The sequence below is a fragment of the Tamandua tetradactyla genome, chromosome 1, assembly GCF_023851605.1.
Source record: "Tamandua tetradactyla isolate mTamTet1 chromosome 1, mTamTet1.pri, whole genome shotgun sequence".
Taxonomy (NCBI): domain Eukaryota; kingdom Metazoa; phylum Chordata; class Mammalia; order Pilosa; family Myrmecophagidae; genus Tamandua; species Tamandua tetradactyla.
In genome coordinates this window covers 140,134,365-140,160,218 of record NC_135327.1, presented here as the reverse complement: position 1 = coordinate 140,160,218, position 25,854 = coordinate 140,134,365, and the positions used below count along the sequence as shown (strand labels likewise).

At 36.4% G+C, this 25,854-nt stretch overlaps 1 protein-coding gene across 1 annotated transcript in view; it reads left to right on the top strand.

Annotated features, from left to right (window-relative positions):
- The window catches only part of RSBN1L (round spermatid basic protein 1 like), a 121,864-nt gene extending 109,591 nt beyond the window's left edge, over positions 1-12,273 (top strand). Inside the window, exons 7-8 of the mRNA XM_077155077.1 lie at positions 5,030-5,138; positions 5,224-12,273. Of these exons, the coding sequence (XP_077011192.1) occupies positions 5,030-5,138; positions 5,224-5,865 (751 nt within the window). The 3' untranslated portion in view covers positions 5,866-12,273. The remainder of the gene's footprint in view (positions 1-5,029; positions 5,139-5,223) is intronic.
- Positions 12,274-25,854: the final 13,581 nt, after the last annotated feature.

Genomic DNA, 25,854 nt, shown 5'->3' with positions numbered 1-25,854 from the left:
CTCACACAGCCAGAGACCTTTGGAGATGCAGAAATACAATGCCCCGGGGAAGCCATTTGAAGAAACCTGTAGAGAAAGCTAGCAGATATAGCTATGTGCCTTCCTAGCTGAGAGAGAAACCCAAACTTCATTGGTCCTTTCTTTGGAGTTAACGTATCTGTCTCTGGATGCCTTAGTTTGGCATTTCTATGGCCTTCAACTGTTAAATTGCAACTTAATAAATTCTCTTTTTAAAAGCTGTTCCGTTTCTTGTATATTACATTCTGGCAGCTTCAGCAAACTAAAATAGGTATGAATTATTTACTTTTCTCTTTAAATTGCATCCATAACATGTAAATTTGCTAAAAAAAAAACTTAGGGGCCACTGTAGTTCTACATGGACAGGGTTCTGGGTCTGGTTTCTCCTACATCCCCATCCAGCTGCATTGGACTCTTCTTCCCAACCCTGACTGAGGTGCCACCCTGTGTAGCTTCTATAATCTGTTTCATCCCAGGCCGGTTCAGTTCAGTTCACTCACTCTCAAAATGGAATTACTGATAACTGTCCCGGAGTCAAATTAGGGATGTGGTTCAGAGCTAGCACCTAATATCCTGCAGACCCAACAGGAAATCCAATGTGGTTGACTGCTCAAAGGCAGCCTTCAGAGGATGCCAGACTTTTCCTAAAATTAATTTTAGCCATTGTCTCAAGTCTTCCTGAACAGCAATACAGCTAAGACTAGTAAAAAATTCAGTTCCTTTATGAGGCTGCGGCAAAATACGAGAACCCACTGTTAGACTGAAAGTTTTTCTGAATCCATTCATATAGCTGCTGAGTGTCAAAGAAGTGGCCAGTTCGAATCACTCTAGGTTCTTCCAGGTGGAGTAGCCAGGACTAGCTCCAAACAGCAGGTTTAATTAAGTCTCAAGGCATGGAAGGCTGCAGAATGGGAAAGGATATCCCCAGAAAGTGATCAGGATGAGGAGGAGGCAGCAAGCAGAGAACCCAGCAAACAATGAGCAACCTGCACCCATTGGAGCCAAGGATCTGGGTAGATAAGGCCAGGTTTGGGCCAGATTGTAGAGAACCTTAAATGTCAGGCTAAGGAATTCGTCAGGGGAATGTAATGATCAAAGAGGGCTTTAAAAAAATTTTTTTTATTAATGCTTTTAATTACATGATCATAATTTCCACTATTTGATATTTTTGTATAAAACCAGTTACAATACACAAGATTTTCAAAGGAGATGATATGTATCAAACTACATAGATATGCAAAGTTTACAAGCCATTATGAAGCTTTATCTTAAAAATACCTTCTGGAAAATAAACATTCATTTGACCAGTAAATAAAAAATATGGTTTTTTTGTTTTAAAAAAAATTCACATTTAAAAAAATATATGGTTAGAAATATACATTTAATTAAAAATTCAAGACAATGATTGACCAAATACTGATTAATCAGTTACATTTTAAAACTTTTAATCTGCATGAGTGCAGAATAGATAAAAGTCTGCAAATTATTAATATAAAACTGAAGTACTGTGATTAGATGAACATGACAGTTGACAGTTAAATCTACTGGGAATTAAGGAGGTAATTTCCTACACAGTATAGATGAATTGTCCAGTCTTTTAAACACATCTATAGTATTTCCTTTTAGCAAAATTGGGAATACTCAGATTTGGTAGAGATAGAAGAGCAGCAGCTAGCCTCACCAGGTCTAAATAACTATTAAATAACTATTTATTTAATAAATAACTATTAAAGAAATGAAATATGTTTAAAACTGTTTTTGATGAGCATTGTTTTCCAAAATATTAAAAAAAAAAAAAAAAAAAGGAAGATAAGCAGTTGAGCTACACCTTTTGAACAAACCTCAAGCAAGTACACTGCTCACTTGTCAAGAACAGTGATTCAGGCAAAGGAAAAGGTTCCAGGAACCCTTGGCATACCACTTCCCAAAGAGCCCACTGGACCTCGTGGCACACACTCTGCATCAAGCTCCAAGTGCAGACACACTGCCTCATGAGAACATTTGAGAACTCCTCTAAAACTTATCTGGGCCCAAGAAAAGAGGTAGAAATTACTTCTGTAAAGGGGGAGGAGGGCAGGGAAGGGAGTAGGTGGCTAATAGACCAAGGGGATCAAGTGTCAAGCAGGTATTTTAAGAATATGAATTTGAAGAGAATGTGCAAGATGAATTGGAAGGTCTGGAAGCATGGCAGCAATTAGTAGGCTGTCTCGCTCATTTTTGAAAGAAAGTCTTGCCTGATATAAAATTCTTGGTTGGCAGCTGTTTTCTTTTAGCACTTTCGGTATTTCAGTCCACTGCCTTCTTTCTTCCATGGCTTCTAATGAGAAATCAGGACCCAGTCTAATTGGAACTCCCTTATAAACACATATTGCTTTTCTCTTGAAGCTTTCAGAACTCCCTCTTTGTTCTTTGCACTAGACATGTGATTAGCATGTGATAGGCATATTTTTCTTCAGATTTATCCTTTTTGGTGGTGTCTAGTCTTCTGGAATAATGCATATTCACATCTTTTGCTAAGTTGTCTATTTCTCCTTTCAGTTTTTTTGCTAGTTTTTGTTTCATTTATTATTTCTTTAGGAACAGCTTTGTTGAGATATAATTCATATACCCTAAATTTTACCCATTGTAAGTGTAAAATTCAGTTGTTTTTAATATATTCAGAGGGTTGTACAGCCATCACTACAATCAATTATAGAACATTTTTATCACCTCTTAGAGAAACCTCGTAATCACCTTTGCCTGCCTTCAATCCGTTATCCTCCCCTAGGCAGCCATGTATTTACTTTTTGTCTCTATAGATTTGCCTATTCTGGACATTTCATATAAATGAAGTAATATAATATGTGGTCTTTTGTGATTGACTTCTTGCACTTAGCATATTTTCAAGGTTGTTGAAAACATTGTGAATAATTTTACTCATCATTAAGTAACTACCCGTTTAAGATTATTATCTCTTCTTAGTGAATTAACTCCTTTATCATTACAAAATATCCTTTTTATCCTTGATAATCTTCCTTATACTGAAGTCTACTGTGTCTGATGTTAATATAGCCATTTTAGCTTTCTTACGATTCATTTTATCTTTGCCCATTCTTTTTCTTTTAACTTATCCATGTTTCATGTAGACATGATATAGTTGGGTCGTGCTTTTTTAATCCAGTGTGACAAGCTCTTGTCTGTTAATTGGAATCTTTAGATCATTTAATTTTAATATAGCTATCTGTAAGTGTGGATTTAAATTTACCATCTTGCTTTTTCCCATTTGCTGCCATCGTTCTTTGCTCCTCTTTTCTTTTTTCCTTATCTTTTTTAGTGTTCCATTTTACCTCCGCTGTTTCCTTACTAACTTATTTTTTGTGTTTTATTTGTTTATTTGGGTTGCACTAATCTTACAACAGTCACATATCTTCTCTGGCCTTTGTATTAATTGTTGTTATATGTCTTACTTTATATATACTGCAAAGTCTACAATATCTTAGTACTTTTGCCTTAAACAATTATATTTTAAAGAGATTTAAAATTAGAATAAAATATTTCATATTTACTATTACTGGTGCGCTTAGATTCTTTTGACTGGATCTATATTTTCATCTAGTCTCATTTTCCTTCAACCTGAAGAAGTTTCTTGAAAATTCTTTTTGCTGGTGTTCCAGTGAAAGATTCTCTCAGCATTTGTTTGAAAATGGTTTTATTTCATATTTTTGAGGGATATTTTTTGTGGATATAGAATTCTAGATAGACTTTTTTCTTTCAACACTTTAAACATATCCCATTCTTGTCATTGCTCCTGATGAGGTCTGTGATCATTCTTATCCTTCTATTATATATAATATAATGCATGCTTTTGAGCTATTCTCTTTATCCTTGATTATTAGAAATTTGTCTTGGTATGATTTTCTTTGTGTTTATGTTGTGTGGGATTTCAATCTGAAATCCATTTTTGAGAATCTTCCATAAAAATATATTTACATATTCCCAGAAACCTACAACCTCCACCTGGGTCCCTAGAGCAGATAAGACCTGAATTGCAGAGGGGCCAGTCTTTCCAGAACATCAGCTAGTTCCATTCCCCTATCCAGTACTATCAACAGTCCCTTCCAATATGAAAAAGTTAGAATGGGCATAGCCCAAATCCCCCTTAAGAGTGGGAGAAAGATCAAAGGTGATAGTGGAGTTATACAGAGAAGATATGGTTTAAGAAATGATATACTGATATTTCTTTTAGTCTCCAGTATCTTAGAGCAACTAGAAGTAAAAACCTAAATTTGTGGAAATGTAACCCATACCAGACTCTGAAATCTGTTCTGTGACTAATTGTTTTGCTGTGCTTTGAAATTTATTGCCTTTGTATAATTTTTCACAAAAAATAAAAGTCAGTTGTGATGATAAATGCACAGCTATATGATATTGTGGAAAAAATATTTAATTCCTTTTACCATGTAAATAATAAATACAAAATGCTAAATATATATATACTTGCATATTCCTAATTAATCAATTTTGGAAATATTTAGAATTGTATTAGACACTATTAACCCAGTAAACAACAATACTTTATTATTACTTTAATAAGTGGGATATCTCTTTTTTTATCACAAGTTATTTATGGGTTTTATGTGTCAGTGCAATTATATGTGTCTTCAATTTGAAAGTATTCCCTTTCATTACCTCTGAATTTAATGCAGTATTTCCAACTTTAGCACTTAACTTTATGCAGTACTGAAAATAAAACAGAATTTTGGGTTTGCAATTTATAAACTCATATCATGTTAATCTTTTAACTCAGCACAAATGGCTATAATAAAATAGGTGAGTTGTTTTTTATCTATGTTTGAGTTGAAACTCATCACCTTATTTACACATGTAAAGTGTTCTTTTGATTATAATTTAGCTTTATTTCTAATACAATACTTTGGTTTGACCATAAACTGTTTTTGCTTTGAATTTATTATGGACTCAACAGAGTGAAACCTTAATGACAGATTCTTCACTCTCCTATTTTCTTTTTCAGGCCTGATCAACCTCGAATAACCAAAGATGTAATTTGTTTTCATGCTGAAGATTTCTTAGAAGTAGTACAACGAATGCAGTTAGATTTACATGAACCTCCACTGTCTCAGGTATATTTTAAATAATTATGTTTTGTCTTTTGTTTAATTTTTATTATGAAAAAGACTTATTTGTGTTCCTTGTTTGCTCTTTTAGTGTGTCCAGTGGGTTGATGATGCAAAACTTAATCAACTGAGGAGGGAAGGCATTCGCTATGCCAGAATCCAATTGTATGATAATGACATTTATTTTATTCCGAGGAATGTTGTACATCAGTTTAAGACAGTTTCAGCTGTGTGCAGTTTAGCATGGCATATTCGGCTCAAATTATATCACTCAGAGGAGGACACTTCTCAGAATGCAGCTACTCATGGAACAGGCACATTACCAGATCCCACAGCATCAGTTCTTGGACCTCACACTGATAGCACGATTTGTACTGTAAGCAAAACCTCTTTGGATTCTGCTTTTTCAGACATACTTCATTCTAAATATGAATTGCAGCAGATTAAACATGAACCTGTTCCATCTGTAAGAATCAAGGAAGAAACCGTGAATGTTAATATTTCTGAAAAGACTAGAGTACCTAATAGTACGGATGGCAAGAATATTAAAGCAAAATTGGATCATGTTCAATTTACAGAATTTAAGATAGACGTGAACTCTAAATTTGGAAATACCAACAAAGATTTGAAAGAAGAATTTTGCTCTGGAAGTCACATGAGTCCGGCTGATACAAGACAACATAGTTCAGCACATTCAAATCAAGATAGAAAAGATGATGACATTTTGTGCTAAATTTGTACAGATCATTTAAAATTCTTTTTTTTAAGTGTAATAATGTAATAAAGATTCATGAATTCTGAAGCAAGCCAAGTACTTGCTCCCATGTCTGTTACAAAATATAGTTTATGTAGCTTTGTAACATTCCTCAGTGCCTGTCCATAACTGAAGTATCAGAACACTTAGGGCCAGATGCACTGTAAACATTGCAGGTTTAAACAAAAGGAGTCTTAAAATCATTTGAGTTAAAGGTTTTAGAATAGAGCTGACATTAACATATATATATGTTATTTTGTAATATGAGCCAGAATTCTTTTTCGACAATTTAAGGCTTTTCCATAGAGCTTATTTATACTGATTTTTTTTTTTCGGTTTAAATGTCAGCACTGTAGTGTAAATAGCTTTACAAAAATCTTTTTAGTGTGATTTATACTGAAATGTGAGCCACTTAATAAAGGTTCATAACAAATATGTTTTCTTTTGGATCTGCAAAAAACACAATTGACATTGGTATGTTTTTTCTGCTGGTATATCCATTTAGAGTGGTAATGGAGTGCAAATGTATGTGTTCAAATCTAGTGAATATTCAAATTCCCCATACTGGGTAAGCATTTTTAAACACCAAGATTAAGTTATGAAAGCGTGTGTTTGTGTGTGTCTGAATAAGATGAATATGTGAATCTTGTTAGCCCTACTCCCTAGAATACATTTTTAAAAAATTTATATTCAACATTAAGAAAACAACTTAGGTAAGAAATGTTTTTAGAAAGTTGGGAGAAACAAGGTCTTTTACTGATATCTAACACTTCTAACTAAAGAAGTTAAGTGGCCAGCTTACATGCTCTAACATAAAGGTTCTTTTTATTGTCTGAAATGATAAAAAGTGGACAAATATTTCTTTCCTATAAACACTTGAGCACTGTACTTAATTGTGGCTGAGTAAAAATATTTAAAGAAAGTTTAATTGTGAGCAATTAAAATCAATCTTCTTTTACATTTTCCTGGTGGAATGGGAAGAAAATGAGGCAAATAAAAATTGTAAATTAAGGGCAGTAACAGACTGCCAAAACTAGATTTATAACTGACAGAATATTATGTGGAACCCATGTTTCTCAGGATCCCGCTCCCTTCCTTAGCAAATAAGTCAGAGTACTTCCTTTTCAGAAGAAGCTCTAGAAAATAAAATTGAAGTAGGAAACAGGATTGCCAGTACCTACCTAAAGATAATTAGTAAAACAGTGGGTTTAAGACTGCTTTCACTTGTGGAATTAGAAGTCAAACAAATGTCTCTGGTAAGTTCTTTGATGTAAAGAACTCTGCTCTTTGCAAATCTGTTTTACTTTGTTTGTCTTTGGTATTACTTTGGCTCATACATGGTTGTTGACTTTCAACTGGGGTTCTCATGCTTCCTTTTAGGCTAGTGATATCAAAACTGCTCATCTTTCTGGTTATGGAAGAGCTACTTAGAAAAAGGCATTTCACTACACAAAAATTATAAAAACTGCAGCAGTGGTGTCAGTTCTGGCCCCTAGAGTAATAAAAGGGTAGGCAAATATTGTGGGAAATCTTGATTCTTCATAGGAAATCGGTATATTTGCAAAATAGGAAGCCTCACAGGGTAAGAAAGTATAAATCATGTTAATGTAAATAGGGTTTTATTTTGTTTTATATGTGGCTATCTTATCCTGTTCCCTACTTCTATAATCTTATAGCTAAATTTATGGATTTGCACCTAACTTTTGGGGAAACAAAAGTTTATAACAAGCCAGTATTGAGAAACAGGAGGGAATGTGGTTAAAATGTTTTTCTGTCTTTTCTTTTTTAATTGAACAAGATCTGTTTAACATGGTTTGTTTATAGTTCCAGTTTTCCAATAGCATGTACATAGATACATGAGGTCATACTATAATACAGTGACTTTAGGGATCCTCTCCCAAATACATGAGCCTTATTAGGCTTTTAACTTAAAGAAAAGCATATTGAAACAACCATAGTGTTTGTTTTTAGATATAGTTGCCTATATAATCTATTGTTAAACTTCTCCATAATTTGAAATTTAGTTATTTTGTAATACATATACATATCTGTGGAGGTGAAGTAGAAATCAGTGGGCTCAGATTTCAATATGCAACCTTGAATAATACTTTATTTTCCTTGTTTTACAGTCCATAATTTAAAAATCTTTAGATGCGATCTGAGAACTTGTCTACCTTTGTTACACACAATTTCTATTTAATAGACTGCATTATATTAAGTTTCCTAGTTAGTACATTCCAGATCTTTATTTGAACACAATTTTTTTTGTTTTTATTTCTAATTTCTTGGGTCCAGAACAATAAAGCACTTAAGATACAGTTTCTGATATGGTCATATGTTATACAGAATAAGCAATTGCTTTAATTATTGATACATAGACCCTTGAAAAAAAATACCAAAAAATTAAAATAAAAAAAATTAAAAATACCAAGGTACCTCAATGGTGTCTGCTACAGTGCTTTCTTTTTTTTTTTTTAAATTACTTTTGTTTATATCTTTTATCTAAGTAATATATATTCCATACTCAGGTTAGCTAGCAAAAGAATGAACCATTTGTGATATTTAGTTGAAAACTTTACTAAAGCCATATTCCTTATCTTCCTTGTTAATAAGCCTGTTGACCTTAAATAAAGATTAGATTAATCTGGCACAGACCATGTATATGTGCAGGTTATGTGTGCATGCCTACATGTATAAGTTTGTTTTTTAGGAATACTATGTTAGTTTTCACATGTATTCAATTTTAGTCCATTCTGTAACTTTTAGTAAGGCTAGGCGGCAGGTCTTGGAGGATAGGGAAGATTTTATTTCTTGGATAATTGAATCTTTCAAATATTTCATTAATGTACCTCAGTGTAAAAGTTTTTTTCCCAAGGGCGGGCAATGATGGTGCAGTGGCAGAGTTATCGCCTGCCATGTCGGAGACCTGGGTTCGATTCCTGGTGCCTGCCCATGCAAAAAAAAAGTTTTTTTCCCAGGCAGGTAAGATCATTTTTGTAAATAATAAATTAGAATTGTTTTTGATAAATTAGCATTCACTTAAGCTCTGGACAAGTTCATTGTCATGTGAAGCAAAATCCCTTTAATATTTAGCAAAGATGCAAGATTTGTTTTTGGGTTTTGAAAGGGATTTTCCTTGTCTTACACCTTTGAATAAACACTAAAATTAATCTTTTTACCTTTACATGTAATTATTTCCTTATGTTTGACATTTTAAAAAAATCTTGTTATCTTTAAAAGTTAGTGGTTTTCTGTCTTCAGCAGAAACCATTGAAAATTATTCAAATCTTTTTTCCTCTTAAAAACTAATGATTAAAAGTTGATTTAAGCCAACAGAGGGGAAGAATATTTAGGATTATATTAAGCAAGTTTGCTGAACTAGTTACAGATGCGTATTGGGCTAGTGTAAAAACATCACCTTCCCTGTTTCCTTTAGACAGCCTATTCTGACCCAGGAGGGGAGTACAGAAGTGAATTCTTCTCAAAAATCTTCCAGTGCTAAAAAGTGACGTCATAGAGTTGGTTTTCAGAGTGATAGAATAGCTTCTATTTAAATTTTCTTCCACCTGATGCAATTACTTTGATGTGTAAACAAAATTTTATGAGTTTTAAAATGCATCATTTGTATCATGAGAGTTATGTTTCTTATGTTTGGCAATGACAGCACATTTTAGATAAGATAATTAAAGAGGACAACTCAGGAGCAGTAAATCCTTTTAGCTTCTGTCTACTTTTCTGTTCAGTTCTTCCTGTAACCCACTACATACTACAAATGGATATGACTGTTTTGGACTAAAAGTTGGCTATGCAGAGATCTCTTTCCTTTATAAGCTTACTGACTTTCTATATCACATCTTTACTGGGAGAGCTGGGAAAGAGGGGAAAACATTCTTACATTTCAGGTTATCTTCTCTTCTAGCTCTTAATGGGCTTCAACCCAGTCAAGGAATGTGAATGAGCTGAGAGCAAAATATGGACAAGTGGAATTAATGCTTATTAGAAATTAAAAGGAGAAATACTACTTGAATGTACATTGCTATAATCTTCCTACCAAGAACTACACTGTTAAAATATGAGACCTTTGGATCCTGCATTCTGAAATTTAGAATTTATATACCTATATATTTTAAAATGTCTTATGCTTTCCTATAAAGTTCCCTGCTCTTATACAACTGAAGATTATTAATTGTGCAGACCCAGAGGCAAGTTAGTATAGTAGCAAATATTTTGTGTAATACCATTTAAAAACTATTTGACCAAAAGTTTGGTCTCTGCCCCTCCCCATGAAAATCCTCGAGGTTTTGTTTGTTTTTTTCTTTAAAAAGCACTTTTCTTGAATTTGGTTTTGGCTCATGCTCTTGTTCCATTTTTCCTCTTTTACTGACAGAATTGTTGGACATCTTTCTGGTTTCACTTGTTCCTCTTCCAAATTATTTCTCATTGCACCATATTTTCACTTTAATGCTCAAATGTAACCACTCAACTGAAATGGTTCTCTCAAAGGTCAACTTTTTTTTTTTTAACATTTTTTTATTGTGAAATATATAAACAAAAAAGCAATAAATTTCAAAGTACATTAAAAAAAGAATTATGGAACAGATTTCAAAGTTTGGTATGAGTTACAGCTCCACAATTTCAGGTTTTTCCTTCTAGCTGCTCCAAGACACTGAAGACTACAAAGAAATATCAAGATAATGATTCAGTAATCATACTCATTTGTTAAATCCTAATTTCTTTAACTCCTCCTTCTCCTTTGCTTCTCCCAGTCTTTAGGGATATTTGGGCTATGCCCATTTTAACTGTTTTTCATTTTGAAAAGGGGTGTCAGCAATATGGGAAAGAGAAAGCTAGTTGATGTTCTTGGAGAAACTGGCATGTCTGGGTTTCAGGATTTATCTGGCCTAGGAACCATCAGGGTTTTAGGTTTCTGAAAAGTAAACTTTCATGTGAAACTTTTATAGGATCTCAGATAGAGCCCTGGGTGTTCTCTAGGGTTAACAGCAATGATGTTGGTTAGGTTTGGCAAACCATGAAAATTAGCAATATCTAGCTAAAGCTTGCATAGAAGTAGCCTCCAGAATAGTCTCTTGACTATTTCAACTCTCTTAGCCACTGATACCTTGTTATGTTTCGTTCCCCTCTTTTGGCCAGGAAGGCATTGTCAATCCCACAGTGCCAGGACCAGGCTCATCCCTTGGAGTCATGGCCCATGTTGCCAGCGATACTCGCACTCCTGGTCATTATGTCCCACATAGTGGGAAGAGTAATGATTTTACTTGAAGAGTTGGGCTTAGAGAGAGAGACACCACATCTGAGCAACGAAAGAGGTTCTCTAGAAGTAATTCTTAGACATAATTATAGACAGGCTTAGCCTCTCCACTACAGAGATAAACTTCGTAAGAGTAAGCTTCAAGATCAAAGGCTTGGCCTATTGACTTGGGAATCCCCAATGTTTGAGGGAGTATCAGGGGTTTCCCAGGTGAGAAAGTTTAATAGTTTCATATTGTTTTTTCTCCAGTTCCTCAAGGAACTTTGCCTATATTTTTTATCTGTCCAACATACACCAGAATGTATCTGGGTATTACATTAAATTAAGCAGAATTACAAGCCCTCATTCCTGTTCTGGGTTCCATATATTTGGGTTGTTTAAATGGGCTAGCCAGACAGGTTGAGTTAGATTGTGTGCTACTAAAACTTTAGGGTTGGGAAAACACAGCTCTCTTCTTTTGGTCTTACAAGTATTTTCTAAAAGAGACCACACAATATTTGTTCTTAATGTCCTTAAGGTTCATTTACATCGTTGCATGCCTCATGACTTCATTTCTTTCTGTAGCTGCATAATATTCCATCATATACATCACAGTTACCTTTCTGCTAAGTCATTGTACCCTTTGGCATAGTGTCCAAAATATACAATCCATGTCTCAGAGTATCCTTGCTTAGTTGTACAATCATCATCACTCTGTTTTGGAAGGGTTACCTTTTGATTGTTTCAATCTAGTGGTTGTATTTAATACTTTTATTTAACCTTGCAGCATTTGTTATCAACCATTTCTTCCTTAAAACTCTTTTATGTTTCTTTAGAAGGCTTTTTCCCCTGTCTACCATTATTTAAGATATATTCCAGACTTCGTTCCTTTCAACCTCTGTTCTCTGTCCCTGTACTGTCTTCATGTTCTCAGGACTTCAGTCAATCCTGGTTTCTCATTTAAGCTCTGATGATTCATATGGTTAAATCTCTGTTCTTCCTCCTCCATTCCCCTCCAAATGTTGGCTGTCCATTCGCCACTAATTTGATTACTGACATGACTCTGTCTCTACACAGTCAACTCATAGTAATCTGATTTCTCTATCTTTTCTTCTAATCGTTTCCAATTTTATCATGAGGTTTTCTTTTTTTGTGTGGTTTATATTGAGCTATCTATATTTTTGGGGTAACATATAACACAAAATTTCCCCTTTAGAAAAATTTTTTTTAACTTTTTTTATTGTATAATATAAATACAAAGAAAGACAAAAGCAATAAAAAAACACTCTCCAACAAGTAGTAACAGGACAGATCCCAGAGTTTGTCATGGGCTACCATACCCTTATCTCAGATTTTTCCTTCTAACTGCTCCAGAACATTGGAGGCTAGAAGGAATAAATTGTTTTTTATCACCACAATTGACTTTTTTTTTCTTTTTCTGTGAAAAATAACATATACAAAAAAGCAATAGATTTCAAAGCGTACTGCAGCATTTACTTGTAGAACAGATTTTAGACTTTGGTAGGGGTTACAATTCCACAATTTCAGGTTTTTATTTCTTCCTGCTCTAGGATACTGGAGACTAAAAGAAATATCAGTATAATGGTGCAGCAATCATACTTGTTTGTTAAAGCGTACCTTCTCTGTATAATTCCACCACCACAGTTGGTCTTTCTCCCACTAATTAGGGGTATTTGGACTATGTCCATTTGTCTTTTTCATGTTGGAAGGGGCTGTCAGTAATAGGGGTAGGGACATGGAATTAGCTGATGTTCTGGAGAGGCTGGCCTCTCTAGGTTTCAGGACTTATCTGGTCTAGGGACCCATCTGGAGGTTGTAGGTTTCTGGAAAATTACCCTAGTGCATGGAACCTTTGTAGACTCATATATTCTCCTAGATGCTCTTTAGGATTGGCTGGAATGGTTTTGGTTGGGGAAAATTTCCCCTTTTTAGGTACTTTTTTTATTAGGGAAGTTGTATGTTTAAAGAAAAACCATGGAGAAAATACAGAGTTCCTAATCAGCACCACCCTACTTCACCCACTATTAACACTTTGCATTTGTGTGGTCCCTTTGTTACAATTGATAAAAGAATATTATAATTGTACTATTAACTATAGTCCGTAGTTTACATTAGGGTTCACTGTGTTGTAGATAACTTATTTTTTTGTCTAATTCTAGTAACATATATAACCTAAAATTTCTGCTTTTTCACCATATTCAAGTATATGATTCAGTGATGTTAATTGCATTCACAGTGCCTTGCTACCATCATCACCCATTATTATCAAAATTTTTCATGACTCTGAACAAACTCTGTATCTATTAAGCAGTACATCCCCATTCCCTGTGGCTCCTGGTAACATTTTAATTTACTTTCTATTAATTTCATTTTAGATTTCATAATATTTGTCCAATCACATCTGGCTTATTTCACTCAACATGATGTCTTCGAGGTGTATGTTGTAGCATGTGTCAGAACATCATGCCTGTTTATAGCTGAATAATCTATTATATGTGTAGAACATAGTAAACATAAGAGAATGGAAGAGCTGTGTGCTTAATCACTCCTCTCACACTTAATATCTTCCTAATTATCTCCTCGATATATCCCTCTAATATTGGACATAAGCATCTGGGAAGAGAATAAAGCTTCATGAGTGGGTTAAAGCAAGGTGTGGTGAAGGTAGATGAGCATCAAAAACAAACTTCTTCCTATTTCGCTTTAGGCTGGTGTGCTGGTTTGAAACTGTCTGAAACTGTCCCAGAAAAGCTATTTTCTTTACTCCTCATTCAGTATTGCTGGGTGGGATCTTTTTTTATTATTTCCATGGAGATTTGACCCACCCAGTTGTGGATGGTACCTTTTGATTAGGTTTTTCCATGGAGATATGTCTTTATCTATTCAAGGTTGCTTACTGGAGCCCTTTAAGAGGGAACCATTTTGGAAAAAGCTTTAGTACTGACAGCACACACAGCCAGAGAGTTGGAGATGCAGAAGGAATGTGCTCCCAGGGAAGCCTTATGAAATGAGGAGAAAAATCTAGCAGACGTCGCCACTTGCCTTCCCAGTTAAGAGAAGTGTTCAGAAGCCAGAGACCCCAGCAGACTCAAGCCACATGCCTTCCCAGGCAACAGATGTTCCGGATGGTATCAGCCTTTTTTTGAGTGAAAGTAACCTCTTGGTGCCTTAATTTATTTCCCAGTCTTAAAAATGTAAACTTGCAACTTAATAAATTCCCTTTGTAAAAGTCATTCTTTCTGGTATTTTGCACTCTGGCAGCTTTAAGAAACTAAAGCAGATGGCAATTCCAAATCATGTCTTGACATACTATTTTTTTTTTTTAATTTATGATACATTACCACATTCAAACACAAACATTCTTACCATATGATCATTCCGTTCTTGTTATATAATCAATAACTCACAATATCATCATAGTTGTATATTCATCATTATGATCATTTCTTATAGCATTTACATCAATTCAGAAAAAGAAATAAAAACAAAAAATTTCATACATACCATAACCCTTACCCCTTCCCTCACTAGCATTTCAATCTACTAAATTTATTTTAACATTTGTTCCCCTATTATTTATTTACTTTTAATCCATATGTTTTACTCATCTGTTGATAAGGTAGATAAAAGGCGCATCAGACACAAGGTTTTCACAATCACACAGTCACATTGCAAAAGCTATATCATTATCCAATCATCCTCAAGAAATATGGCTACTGGAGCACAGCTCTACATTTTCAGGTAGTTCCTTTCAGCCTCTCTATTACACCTCAACTAAACAGGTGATATCTATTTAATGCGTAAGAACAACCTCCAAGATAACCTCTTGACTCTTGTTTGTGGAATCTCTCAGCCATTGACACTATTTTGTCTCATTTCACTCTTGCCCCTTTTATTCGAGAAGGTTTTCTCAGTCCCTTGATTCTGAGTCCCAGCTCATTCTAGGATTTCTGTCCCACGTTGCCAGGAAGGTCCACACCCCGGGAGTCATGTCCCATGTAGAGAGGGGGAGGGCAGTGAGTTTGCTTTTCGTGTTGGCTAAGAGAGGCCACATCTGAGCAACAGAAGAGGTTCTCTTGGGGGTGACTCTTAGGCCTAATTTTAAGTAGGCTTAGCCTATACTTTGCGGGGTTAAGTTTCATATGAACAAACCCCAAGATTGGGGGTTCAGCCTATTGCTTTAGTTGTCCCCACTGCTTGTGAGAATATCGAGAATTCTCTACTTGGGGAAGTTGAATTTTCCCCTTTTCTCACCATTCCCCTAAGGGGACTTTGCAAATACTTTTTATTCACTGTTCAAATCACTCTGATATTTATCGGGGCATCACTCTGGACAAAGCTACAAAATATCATGCCCTACTCAAGGTTCCAAGTACTGTGGTGTTCGATTAAGCTGTCCACATACGTTATATTAGGAAATGCAGTAGTAGTCAAAATATACATTTTGTACCAAATAAACATTTTTTGCTTTAGTCTCACACTTAAAGTTTTAAAATATTAATTGCCATTTATTTTCAACACCCTGCATTATTGACATTCCTATGTTCTTCCTCATGCAAAAACATTTTCAAATTTGCACATTTAGTCACTATCATTATATATTCTAGGCATTCCTAGATTATGGCATCTCAGTCTTTATCATCTGTCTTTCCTTCTGATTTCATTTGTGCCCCCAGGCCTCCTCCCTCTATCATTTTCACATTCAGCTTCATTCAGCATTCTAACATTATTGTATTACAGTTCGGTAGTATTGTGCTATCCATTTCTGAATTTTTACAATCAGTCCTGCTCATACTGCCTATTCTTTACTTAAGTGAATTACACATTTTTGCTTGTAATATATAAGTGATAGTGGTAGTAACTTTGCTTTGGGATATAAGGTAGTGGTTAGTAGATGTGACTGCCTGACCTCAACTTAAGGCAAGTGAAAAGGGGACAAAACATTAAGGAGTAAGGTAGATCCTCCCATAAAAATATATAATCCAATGTAATCATAATGTAGCATTTCATTAATGATATTTTCCATTAATTTTTGTTTTTTTCAATAGGAAACCTACTTAAGGAAGTAGTATTTGGATTCAAACTTGCTCCTCCATTTACCAGTGACCATGGACTAATTTTAACTTCATTTATCTGAGCTCTAGTTTATCATTATAATGAAGTTGTCTTTTCAGTTCTAACACACTGTAAAATTCAATATGTGTCTTCACTGTTATGTTGTGAGGCACAAAGATACCAATAATACTTTGAGCTCAAATCGATATTCACTGTGCAGACATGACCAATCAAGATTGAAAGAAACCTCTGTGATAGATCGTGGTTTGCTTTGTAATATAATGCTAAAAGGGCCCTGATAATTATCTTGTCAATAAAGAAAAGTAAGTCATGTTCTTGATGAGTTGGGTGTATAGTGATATACCTATCCTGTATGAAAATGGACCTGTGGTTTCCTCTCCTTTGCCTATTTTTTTTTAATTAATTAACGGAAAAAAAGAAATTAACCCAACATTTAGAAATCATACCATTCTACATATGCAATCAGTAATTCTTAACATCATCACATAGATGCATGATCATCGTTTCTTAGTACATTTGCATCGGTTTAGAAGAACTAGCAACACAACCGAAAAAGATATAGAATGTTAATATAGAGAAAAAAATAAAAGTAATAATAGTAAAAACAAAACAAAACAAAACAAAAACCTATAGCTCGTATGCAGCTTCATTCAGTGTTTTAACATGATTACTTTACAATTAGGTATTATTGTGCTGTCCATTTTTGAGTTTTTGTGTCTAGTCCTGTTGCACAGTCTGTATCCCATGAGCTCCAATTACCCATTATCTTACCCTGTTTCTAACTCCTGCTGAACTCTGTTACCAATGACATATTCCAAGTTTATTCTCGAATGTCGATTCACATCATTGGGACCATACAGTATTTGTCTTTTAGTTTTTGGCTAGACTCACTCAGCATAATGTTCTCTAGGTCCATCCATGTTATTACATGCTTCATAAGTTTATCCTGTCTTAAAGCTGCATAATATTCCATCGTATGTATATACCACAGTTTGTTTAGCCACTCGTCTGTTGATGGACATTTTGGCTGTTTCCATCTCTTTGCAATTGTAAATAACACTGCTATAAACATTGGTGTGCAAATGTCCGTTTGAGTTTTTGCCCTTAATTCCTTTGAGTAGATTCCCAGCAATGGTATTGCTGGGTCATATGGCAATTCTATATTCAGCTTTTTGAGGAACCGCCAAACTGCCTTCCACAGTGGTTGCACCATTTGACATTCCCACCAACAGTGGATAAGTGTGCCTCTTTCACCGCATCCTCTCCAGCACTTGTCATTTTCTGTTTTGTTGATAATGGCCATTCTGGTGAGTGTGAGATGATATCTCATTGTGGTTTTGATTTGCATTTCTCTAATGGCCGGGGACGTTGAGCATCGCTTCATGTGCCTTTTGGCCATTTGTATTTCCTCCTCTGAGAGGTGTCTATTCAAGTCTTTTTCCCATTTTGTAATTGGGTTGGCTGTCTTTTTGTTGTTGAGTTGAACAATCTCTTTATAAATTCTGGATACTAGACCTTTATCTGATATGTCATTTTCAAATATTGTTTCCCATTCTGTAGGCTGTCTTTCTACTTTCTTGATGAAGTTCTTTGATGCACAAAAGTGTTTTATTTTGAGGAGTTCCCATTTATTTATTTCCTTCTTCAGTGCTCTTGCTTTAGGTTTAAGGTCCATAAAACTGCCTCCAATTGTAAGATTCATAAGATATCTCCCTACATTTTCCTCTGTTTTATGGTCTTAGACCTAATGTTTAGGTCTTTGATCCATTTTGAGTTACCTTTTGTGTAGGGTGTGAAAGATGGGTCTTCTTTCATTCTTTTGCATATGGATATCCAGTTCTCTAGGCACCATTTATTGAAGAGACTGTTCTGTCCCAGGTGAGTTGGCTTGACTGCCTTATCAAAGATCAAATGTCCATAGATGAGAGGGTCTATATCTGAGCACTCTATTCGATTCCATTGGTCGATATATCTATCTTTATGCCAATACCATGCTGTTTTGACCTCTGTGGCCTCATAATATGCCTTAAAGTCGGGCAGTTCAAGACCTCCAGCTTCGTTTTTTCTCCTCAAGATGATTTTAGCAATTCGGGGCACCCTGCCCTTCCAGATAAATTTGCTTATTGGTTTTTCTATTTCTGAAAAATAGGTTGTTGGGATTTTGATTGGTATTGCACCGAACCTGCAAATCAATCTAGGTAGGACCGACATCTTAACCATATCCAGTCTTCCAATCCATGAACACGGCACGCCCCTTCATCCATCCAGGTCCTCTGCGATCTCTTCCAGCAGTTCCTTGTAGTTTTCTTTATATAGGTTTTCCGTCTCCCTAGTTAAATTTATTCCCAGGTATTCCATTCTTCCAGCTGCAACTGTAAACGGGATTCATTTCTCGACCTCCCCCCACCCCGCCCGTTCACCGCTAGTGCATAGAAATGCCACCGATCCCTGAATGCCGATCCTGCAACCTGCCACCCCGCTGCACCCACCTATCAGCTCTAGTAGTCTTGCCGTGGACCCCTCCGGGTCTCCGACGTACAGTATCACATCGTCTGCAAACAGTGACAGCCCCACCTCCTCCCCCCCAACTCCGATGCCTTGCACCTCTCCCTCCCGTCCAACTGCTCTGGCCAGAACCCCCAACACAATGCTGAACAACAGTGGTGATAGTGGACATCCCCGTCCTGCTCCCGATCCTAGGGGGAAAGCCCCCAACCTTTCCCCATTGAGGATAACACCAGCCATGGGCCCCCCACACACTCCCTCCATCACCCCAAGGAAGTTCCCCTGCATTCCCATCCCTTGAAGTGTCCCCAACAGGAAAGGATGTTGAATCCCGTCAAATGCCCTCCCTGCATCAACCGAGACGATCATGCGATTCCCCTGCTCCGATCCGCCGATATGGTGCACTACATTAATTGACCCTCCCATGCTGAACCATCCCTGCACACCCGGGACGAATCCCACCCGGCCACGATGCACAATTCTTTCAGTGTGTTGTTGGACACGATCCGCCAGAACTTCACCGAGGATCTCTGCATCTACATTCATCAGAGAGATCGGCCCGCAGCCCTCCCTTTCTGCAATATCCCTGCCTGGTCTTGGCACGAGGGCGATGCCGCCCTCATAGAATGAATTAGGTAGTTTTCCCTCCGCCTCGATTCCCCTGAAGAGCCTGAGGAGAGTTGGCACTAACTCTTTCCGGAATGTTTGATAGAATTCACATGTGAAGCCGTCCGGTCCCGGACCCCTCCTCCCAGGAAGCCCTTGAATGACTAATTCAATCTCTCCACTCGTGATTGGTTTCTCAAGGCCATCCACATCCTCCTGAGTCAAAGTTGGCCGTCCACGCCCCTCCAGGAACCCGTCCATTCCCTCTAAATTGTTGTATTTATTAGCATAAAGTTGTTCATAGTATCCTGCCATTACCTCCCCTATTTCTGTGAGGTCAGTAGCCATGTCTCCTCCTCCATCTCTGACCTTATTTATTTGCATCCTCTCTCTTCTTCTTTTTGTTAATCTTGCTAAGGGCCCATCAATCTTATTGATTTTCTCTATTGTTTTCATGTTTTCAATTTCATTTATTTCTGCTCTAATCTTTGTTATTTCTTTCCTTTTGCTTGCTTTGGGATTAGTTTCCTGTTCTTTCTCCAGTTCTTCCAAGTGGACAGTTAATTCCTGCATTTTTGCCTTTTCTTCTTTTCTGATACAGGCATTTAGGGCAATAAATTTCCCTCTTAGCACTGCCTTTGCTGCGTCACATAAGTTTTGATATGTTGTGTTTTCATTTTCATTCGCCTCGAGGTATTTGCTAATTTCTCTAGCAATTTCTTCTTTGACCCACTCGTTGTTTAAGAGTGTGTTGTTGAGCCTCCACATATTTGTGAATTTTCAGGCACTCCGCCTGTTATTGATTTCCAACCTCATTCCTTTATGATCCGAGAAAGTGTTGTGTATGATTTCAATCTTTTTAAATTTGTTAAGACTTGCTTGTGACCCAGCATATGATCTATCTTTGAGAATGATCCATGAGCACTTGAGAAAAAGGTGTATCCTGCTGTTGTGGGATGTAATGTACTATAAATGTCTGTTAAGTCTAGCTCTTTATAGTAATATTCAGATTCTCTATTTCTTTATTGATCCTCTGTCTAGATGTTCTGTCCATTGATGAGAGTGGGGAATTGAAGTCTCCAACTATTATGGTATATGAGTCTATTTCCCTTTTCAGTGTTTGCAGTGGATTCTTCATGTATTTTGGGGCATTCTGGTTCAGTGCATAAATATTTATGATTGTTATGTCTTCTTGTTTAATTGTTCCTTTTATTAGTAGATAGTGTCCTTCTTTGTCTCTTTTAACTGTTTTACATTTGAAGTCTAATTTGTTGGATATTAGTATAGCCACTCCTGCTCTTTTCTGGTTGTTATTTGCATGAAATATCTTTTCCCAACCTTTCACTTTCAACCTATGTTTATCTTTGGGTCTAAGATGTGTTTCCTGTAGACAGCATATAGAAGGATCCTGTTTTTTAATCCATTCTGCCAGTCTGTGTCCTTTGATTGGGGAATTCAGTCCATTGACATTTAGTGTTATTACTGTTTGGATAATATTTTCCTCTAACATTTTGCCTTTTGTATTATATATATCATATCTGACTTTCCTTCCTTCTACACTCTTCTCCATACCTCTCTCTTCTGTCTTTTCGGTTCTGACTCTAGTGCTCCCTTTAGTATTTCTTGCAGAGCTGGTCTCTTGGTCACAAATTCTCTCAGTGACTTTTTGTCTGAGAATGTTTTAATTTCTCCCTCATTTTTGAAGGATAATTTGCTGGATATAGGAGTCTTGGTTGGCAGTTCTTCTCTTTTAGTAATGTAAATAGATCATCCCACTGTCTTCTAGCTTCCATGGTTTCTGCTGAGAAATCTACACATAGTCTTATTGGATTTCCCTTGTATGTGATGGATTGTTTTTCTCTTGCTGCTTTCAAGATCCTCTCTTTCTCTTTGACCTCTGACATTCTAACTAGTAAGTGTCTTGGAGAACGCCTATTTGGGTCTAATCGCTTTGGGGTGCGCTGCACTTCTTGGATCTGTAATTTTAGGTCTTTCATAAGAGTTGGGAAATTTTCAGTGATAATTTCTTCCATTAGTTTTTCTCCTCCTTTTCCCTTCTCTTCTCCTTCTGGGACACCCACAACACGTATATTTGTGCGGTTCATATTGTCCTTGAGTTCCCTGATACCCTGTTCAAATTTTTCCATTTTTTTCCCGATAGTTTCTGTTTCTTTTTGGAATTCAGATGTTCCATCCTCCAAATCACTAATTCTATGTTCTCTTTCTTTAAATCTATCATTGTAGGTATCCATTGTTTTTTCCATCTTTTCTACTTATTCCTTCACTTACATAAATTCTGTGATTTGTTTTTTCAGTTTTTCTATTTCTTCTTTTTGTTCAGCCCATGTCTTCTTCATGTCCTCCCTCAATTTATCAATTTCATTTTTGAAGAGGTTTTCCATTTCTGTTCGTATATTCAGCATTAGTTGTCTCAGCTCTTGTATCTCATTTGAACTATTGGTTTGTTCCTTTGACTGGGCCATATTCTCAATCTTATGAGCGTGGACCGTTATCTTCTGCTGGCATCTGGGCATTTAGTCAGATTTCCCTGGGTGTCGGACCCAGCAAGGTTGTAAGATTTTTCTGTGAAATCTCTGGGTTCTGTTTTTCTTATCCCGCCCAGTAGGTGGTGCTCGTGGCACACATTTGTCTCACGTGTTTGGAAGGGATCCCCCCGGTCGCCGATCTCCGTGGCCTGGGGATTTCCGATCCAATTCTCTCAGTTGGTTCGGGGGGCCGCGCGTGGTGGGGGCGTCAGCCACTGCGGCTTGAGGGGACCCTGTGGCTCCTTTATTAATTCCCCTATTGGTGTTTGGTTGGACCCAGCCCCTGCCACTGTCAGAAATTCCCTCCTCTCCCTGGAGGGGTGTCAGTCACCAGCCGCAGCGGACCCGGAGAATTCGCCACCGGACCAGGAAGTCGCCCGCGGGGGAGGGGCGTCGGTCACCGGCCGCTGCGGCCTGGGGAATTCGCCACCAGATAAGGAAGCCGCCTGCAGGGGAGGGCCACCGCAGCTTGGGTAGCCCTCTGATCCGAGACTCGTAGCTGGTCCAGGAAGCCGCATGCAAAAGAGGGGCGCCGGCCGCCGCGGCTTGGGAAACTTGCCTCTCCGAGGCTCTCAGCTGGCCCGGGAAGGAGGGAGGGAGGAGCTCTGGCCGCCACAGCTGCCGCTGCTCGGGAAATCGCGCACCACTCGGGGATCTCACCGCAGCCGAGTCTCGCAGTCAGACTAGCCAGTCCAGACTGGGGTACACTGTGTGTCCATTCCCTGCTGTGGCCCCGGGAGCTGTTCTGCACTGTTTCTGTTCACCTAGTAGTTGCTCTGAAGGAGGAACTAAGACGCACATACCTTTCTAAGCCGCCATCTTGGCCCCGCCTCTCCTTTGCCTATTTTGTTAGCCAAGAAAATTTCCTATTTGCTGCACTATGAAAGATGATCAAATTTGTATGGACATGAACTTTTAAATTTATAGTAAACTTTAACACAAGGATGAGTAGTATTTCCTTTTTGTAGATTTGTGAAGTATTTTACTTGGTAGTTGGGAGCTCTCCATTGGATTAATGTTCACATTTCATGGCTAGCTGAAGCTGCCATATGTGGCTTCTATTTTCATGAAATGTTACTGAAGAAGTTGCAAATCCTTTTAACATCAATTTTCTACTTTTTCTATTTTCTAGTCTTATAAAAGGTTATTTTGTTCACACATTATTTTTACTATGAATTTTTTTTATAACAAACATTGCCCAAATTGGGCTGAGTGATTTATCCATGCTGACCTTGAAAATAGTGGCTTTAATAAAAGCCTTTGTCTGATTTTCTTTCTGGAGACAGAGTGCTATTTCTTTTCATAAATCTCATAAAAACATATAACTAAAAACAAGTCTAGGAAGGTATTTTCTGCAATACTAATTGTTCATACATTTGATTCCAGTTTTTCTGCTTTTTCCACCTGGGATCTTAATTTCTATCTTCCATTTGTCTTTCATTTCCTAAATGTTTAAATGTGTTCTAAATACTAAGGAACACATCAGTAATAATTTTTGCTGTTTCAACTGTTTAGTTTGGCAGTATATCAAGTGAGGTAAGGAAAGAGTTCTATTTTCTGTAAATCCTATAGATGCTATTGACTGATCCTAATGTATGAGTAGGTTATTGTGTTGCCTTTTAAATATAAACCTTACCCACTTCTTTCTCTCTTTCTTGTTAGAACTATTTCTCAGAATTCACCATTCTTCTTAGCAATCTCATGCAGAATATCTCCTTTTCCTTGTTTTATGTCTAGCTTAGGGGTCAGAAGACGATAGCCAACAGGCTATATATACCCCATCACCTGTATTTCTAGTGCATGTGAGCTAGGAATGATTTTTATTTTAATTAATTTTATTTTCTATTAGAGAAGATGTAGGTTTACAGAACAATCATACATAAAACACAGGATTCCCATATACAATCCTGTTATTAACACCTTGCATTGGTGTGGGGACATGTGTTACAATTGATAAAAGCATATTTTTATGACTGTAGCATTAACTATAAGCCATGGCTTAACTTCAGGTTTACTGTTTGTGTGCTGCAGTTCCATGGATTAAAAATATATATATTTTATATAATCTAACATTTCCCCTTTTTAACCACATTCAGATATATATATTTCAGTACTGTTAATTACATTTACCAACATCCATTACCAAAACATCTCCATCTGTCCAGATAGGAACTCTGTACATTTTAAGCCTTAACTCCCTGCCTTCTATCCCTTCTCCATCCCGTTAACCTGTATTCTAGATTCTGACTCCGTGAGTTTGCATAATTATTTCCTATCAGTGATATCATACAATATTTGTCTTCTTGTGTCTGCCTTATTTCACTCAGTATGTTGTCTTAGGGTTCATGAGTGAACCTATGTGTCAAAATGTCATGTCACGTGTATCAAAACTTCATTCCTTTTTTTAACTTTATTCCTTTTAACAGCTAAATATTCCATGGTATTTATATACTACAATTGTTCAATAATTGATGGCTTCATCTTCTGGCACTTGTGAATAATGCTGCTATGAACATTCATTTGCAAACATAAGTTCGAGTCCCTGGTTTCAGTACTTTGGAGTATATATACTTAGTAGTAGGATTGCCAGGTCATATGGTAATTCTATCCTTAACTTTCCAAAGAACTGCCAACATTTTGCAATTTTGTTTTTTAAATAGTAGTCTTTCTAGTGGGCATGAAATGGTATCTCATTGTGCTTTTAATTTGCATTTCCCTAATGGCTAAGGATGTTCAGCATCTTTTCATGTGCTTTTTGTCCATTTGTATATCTTCTTTGGAGAAATGTCTATTCAAGTCTTGCCCATTTTTTAACTGGGTTACTTTTTAGGTTGAATGATTTCTGTATGTATTCTAGATATTAAACCCTTATCAAAGTGGTTGCCAAATATTTCCACCCTTTGTGTGGACTGGCATTTTACTTTCATGATAAACACCTAAAAGGTATAAAAGTTTTTAATTTTGTTGAGGTCCCATTTATCTAATTTTTTTAATTGCTTATGCTTTGGGTGTAAAGTCTAAGAAATGATTACCTAACAAGGTCCTGAAGATGATTCCCTATGTTTTCTTCTAGGAGTTTGATAGTTTGGCTCTTATATTTAAGTCTTGAATCCATTTTGAGTTGATGTTGGTATAAAGTGTGAGGTGAGGTAAGGGTTCACCTTCATTCTTTTGCAAATGGAGATTCAGTTTTCCCAACACCATATGTTGAAGAGGCTACTTTTTCCCAATTGAGTAGTCTCTGCTCACTGTCAAAATCAGTTGGCCATTAATGCAAGGGTCTTTTTGCCAGTAGCATGCTGTTCTGATTACTGTAGCTTTAATAAGTTCTAAGATTGGGAAGTGTGAATTCTCCAACTCCATTCTTTTTCAAGATGGCTTTGGCTATTTGGGGTCCCTTACCCTTCCATATAAATTTTTTTTTTTTTTGTTACTATGTCAATTCTTTTTTTTTTTTTTATTAATTAAAAAAGGATTAACAAAACAATTAGATATCATTCCATTCTACATGTACAATCAGTAATTCTTAATAACATCACATAGTTGCATATTCATCATTTCTTAGTACATTTGCATCGATTTAGAAAAAGAAATAAAAAGACAACAGAATAAGAATTAAAACATTAATAGAAAGAAAAAAAAAAAACAAAAAACCTATACCTCACATGCAGCTTCATTCAGTGTTTTAACATAATTGCATTACAATTGGGTAGTATTGTGCTGTCCATTTCTGAGTTTTTATATCCAGTCCCGTTGTACAGTCTGTATCCCTTCAGCTCCAATTACCCCTCTCTCTTTTTTTTTTTTTTTAATTAACGGAAAAAAAGAAATTAACCCAACATTTAGAAATCATACCATTCTACATATGCAATCAGTAATTCTTAACATCATCACATAGATGCATGATCATCATTTCTTAATACATTTGCATCGGTTTAGAAAAACTAGCAACATAACCGAAAAAGA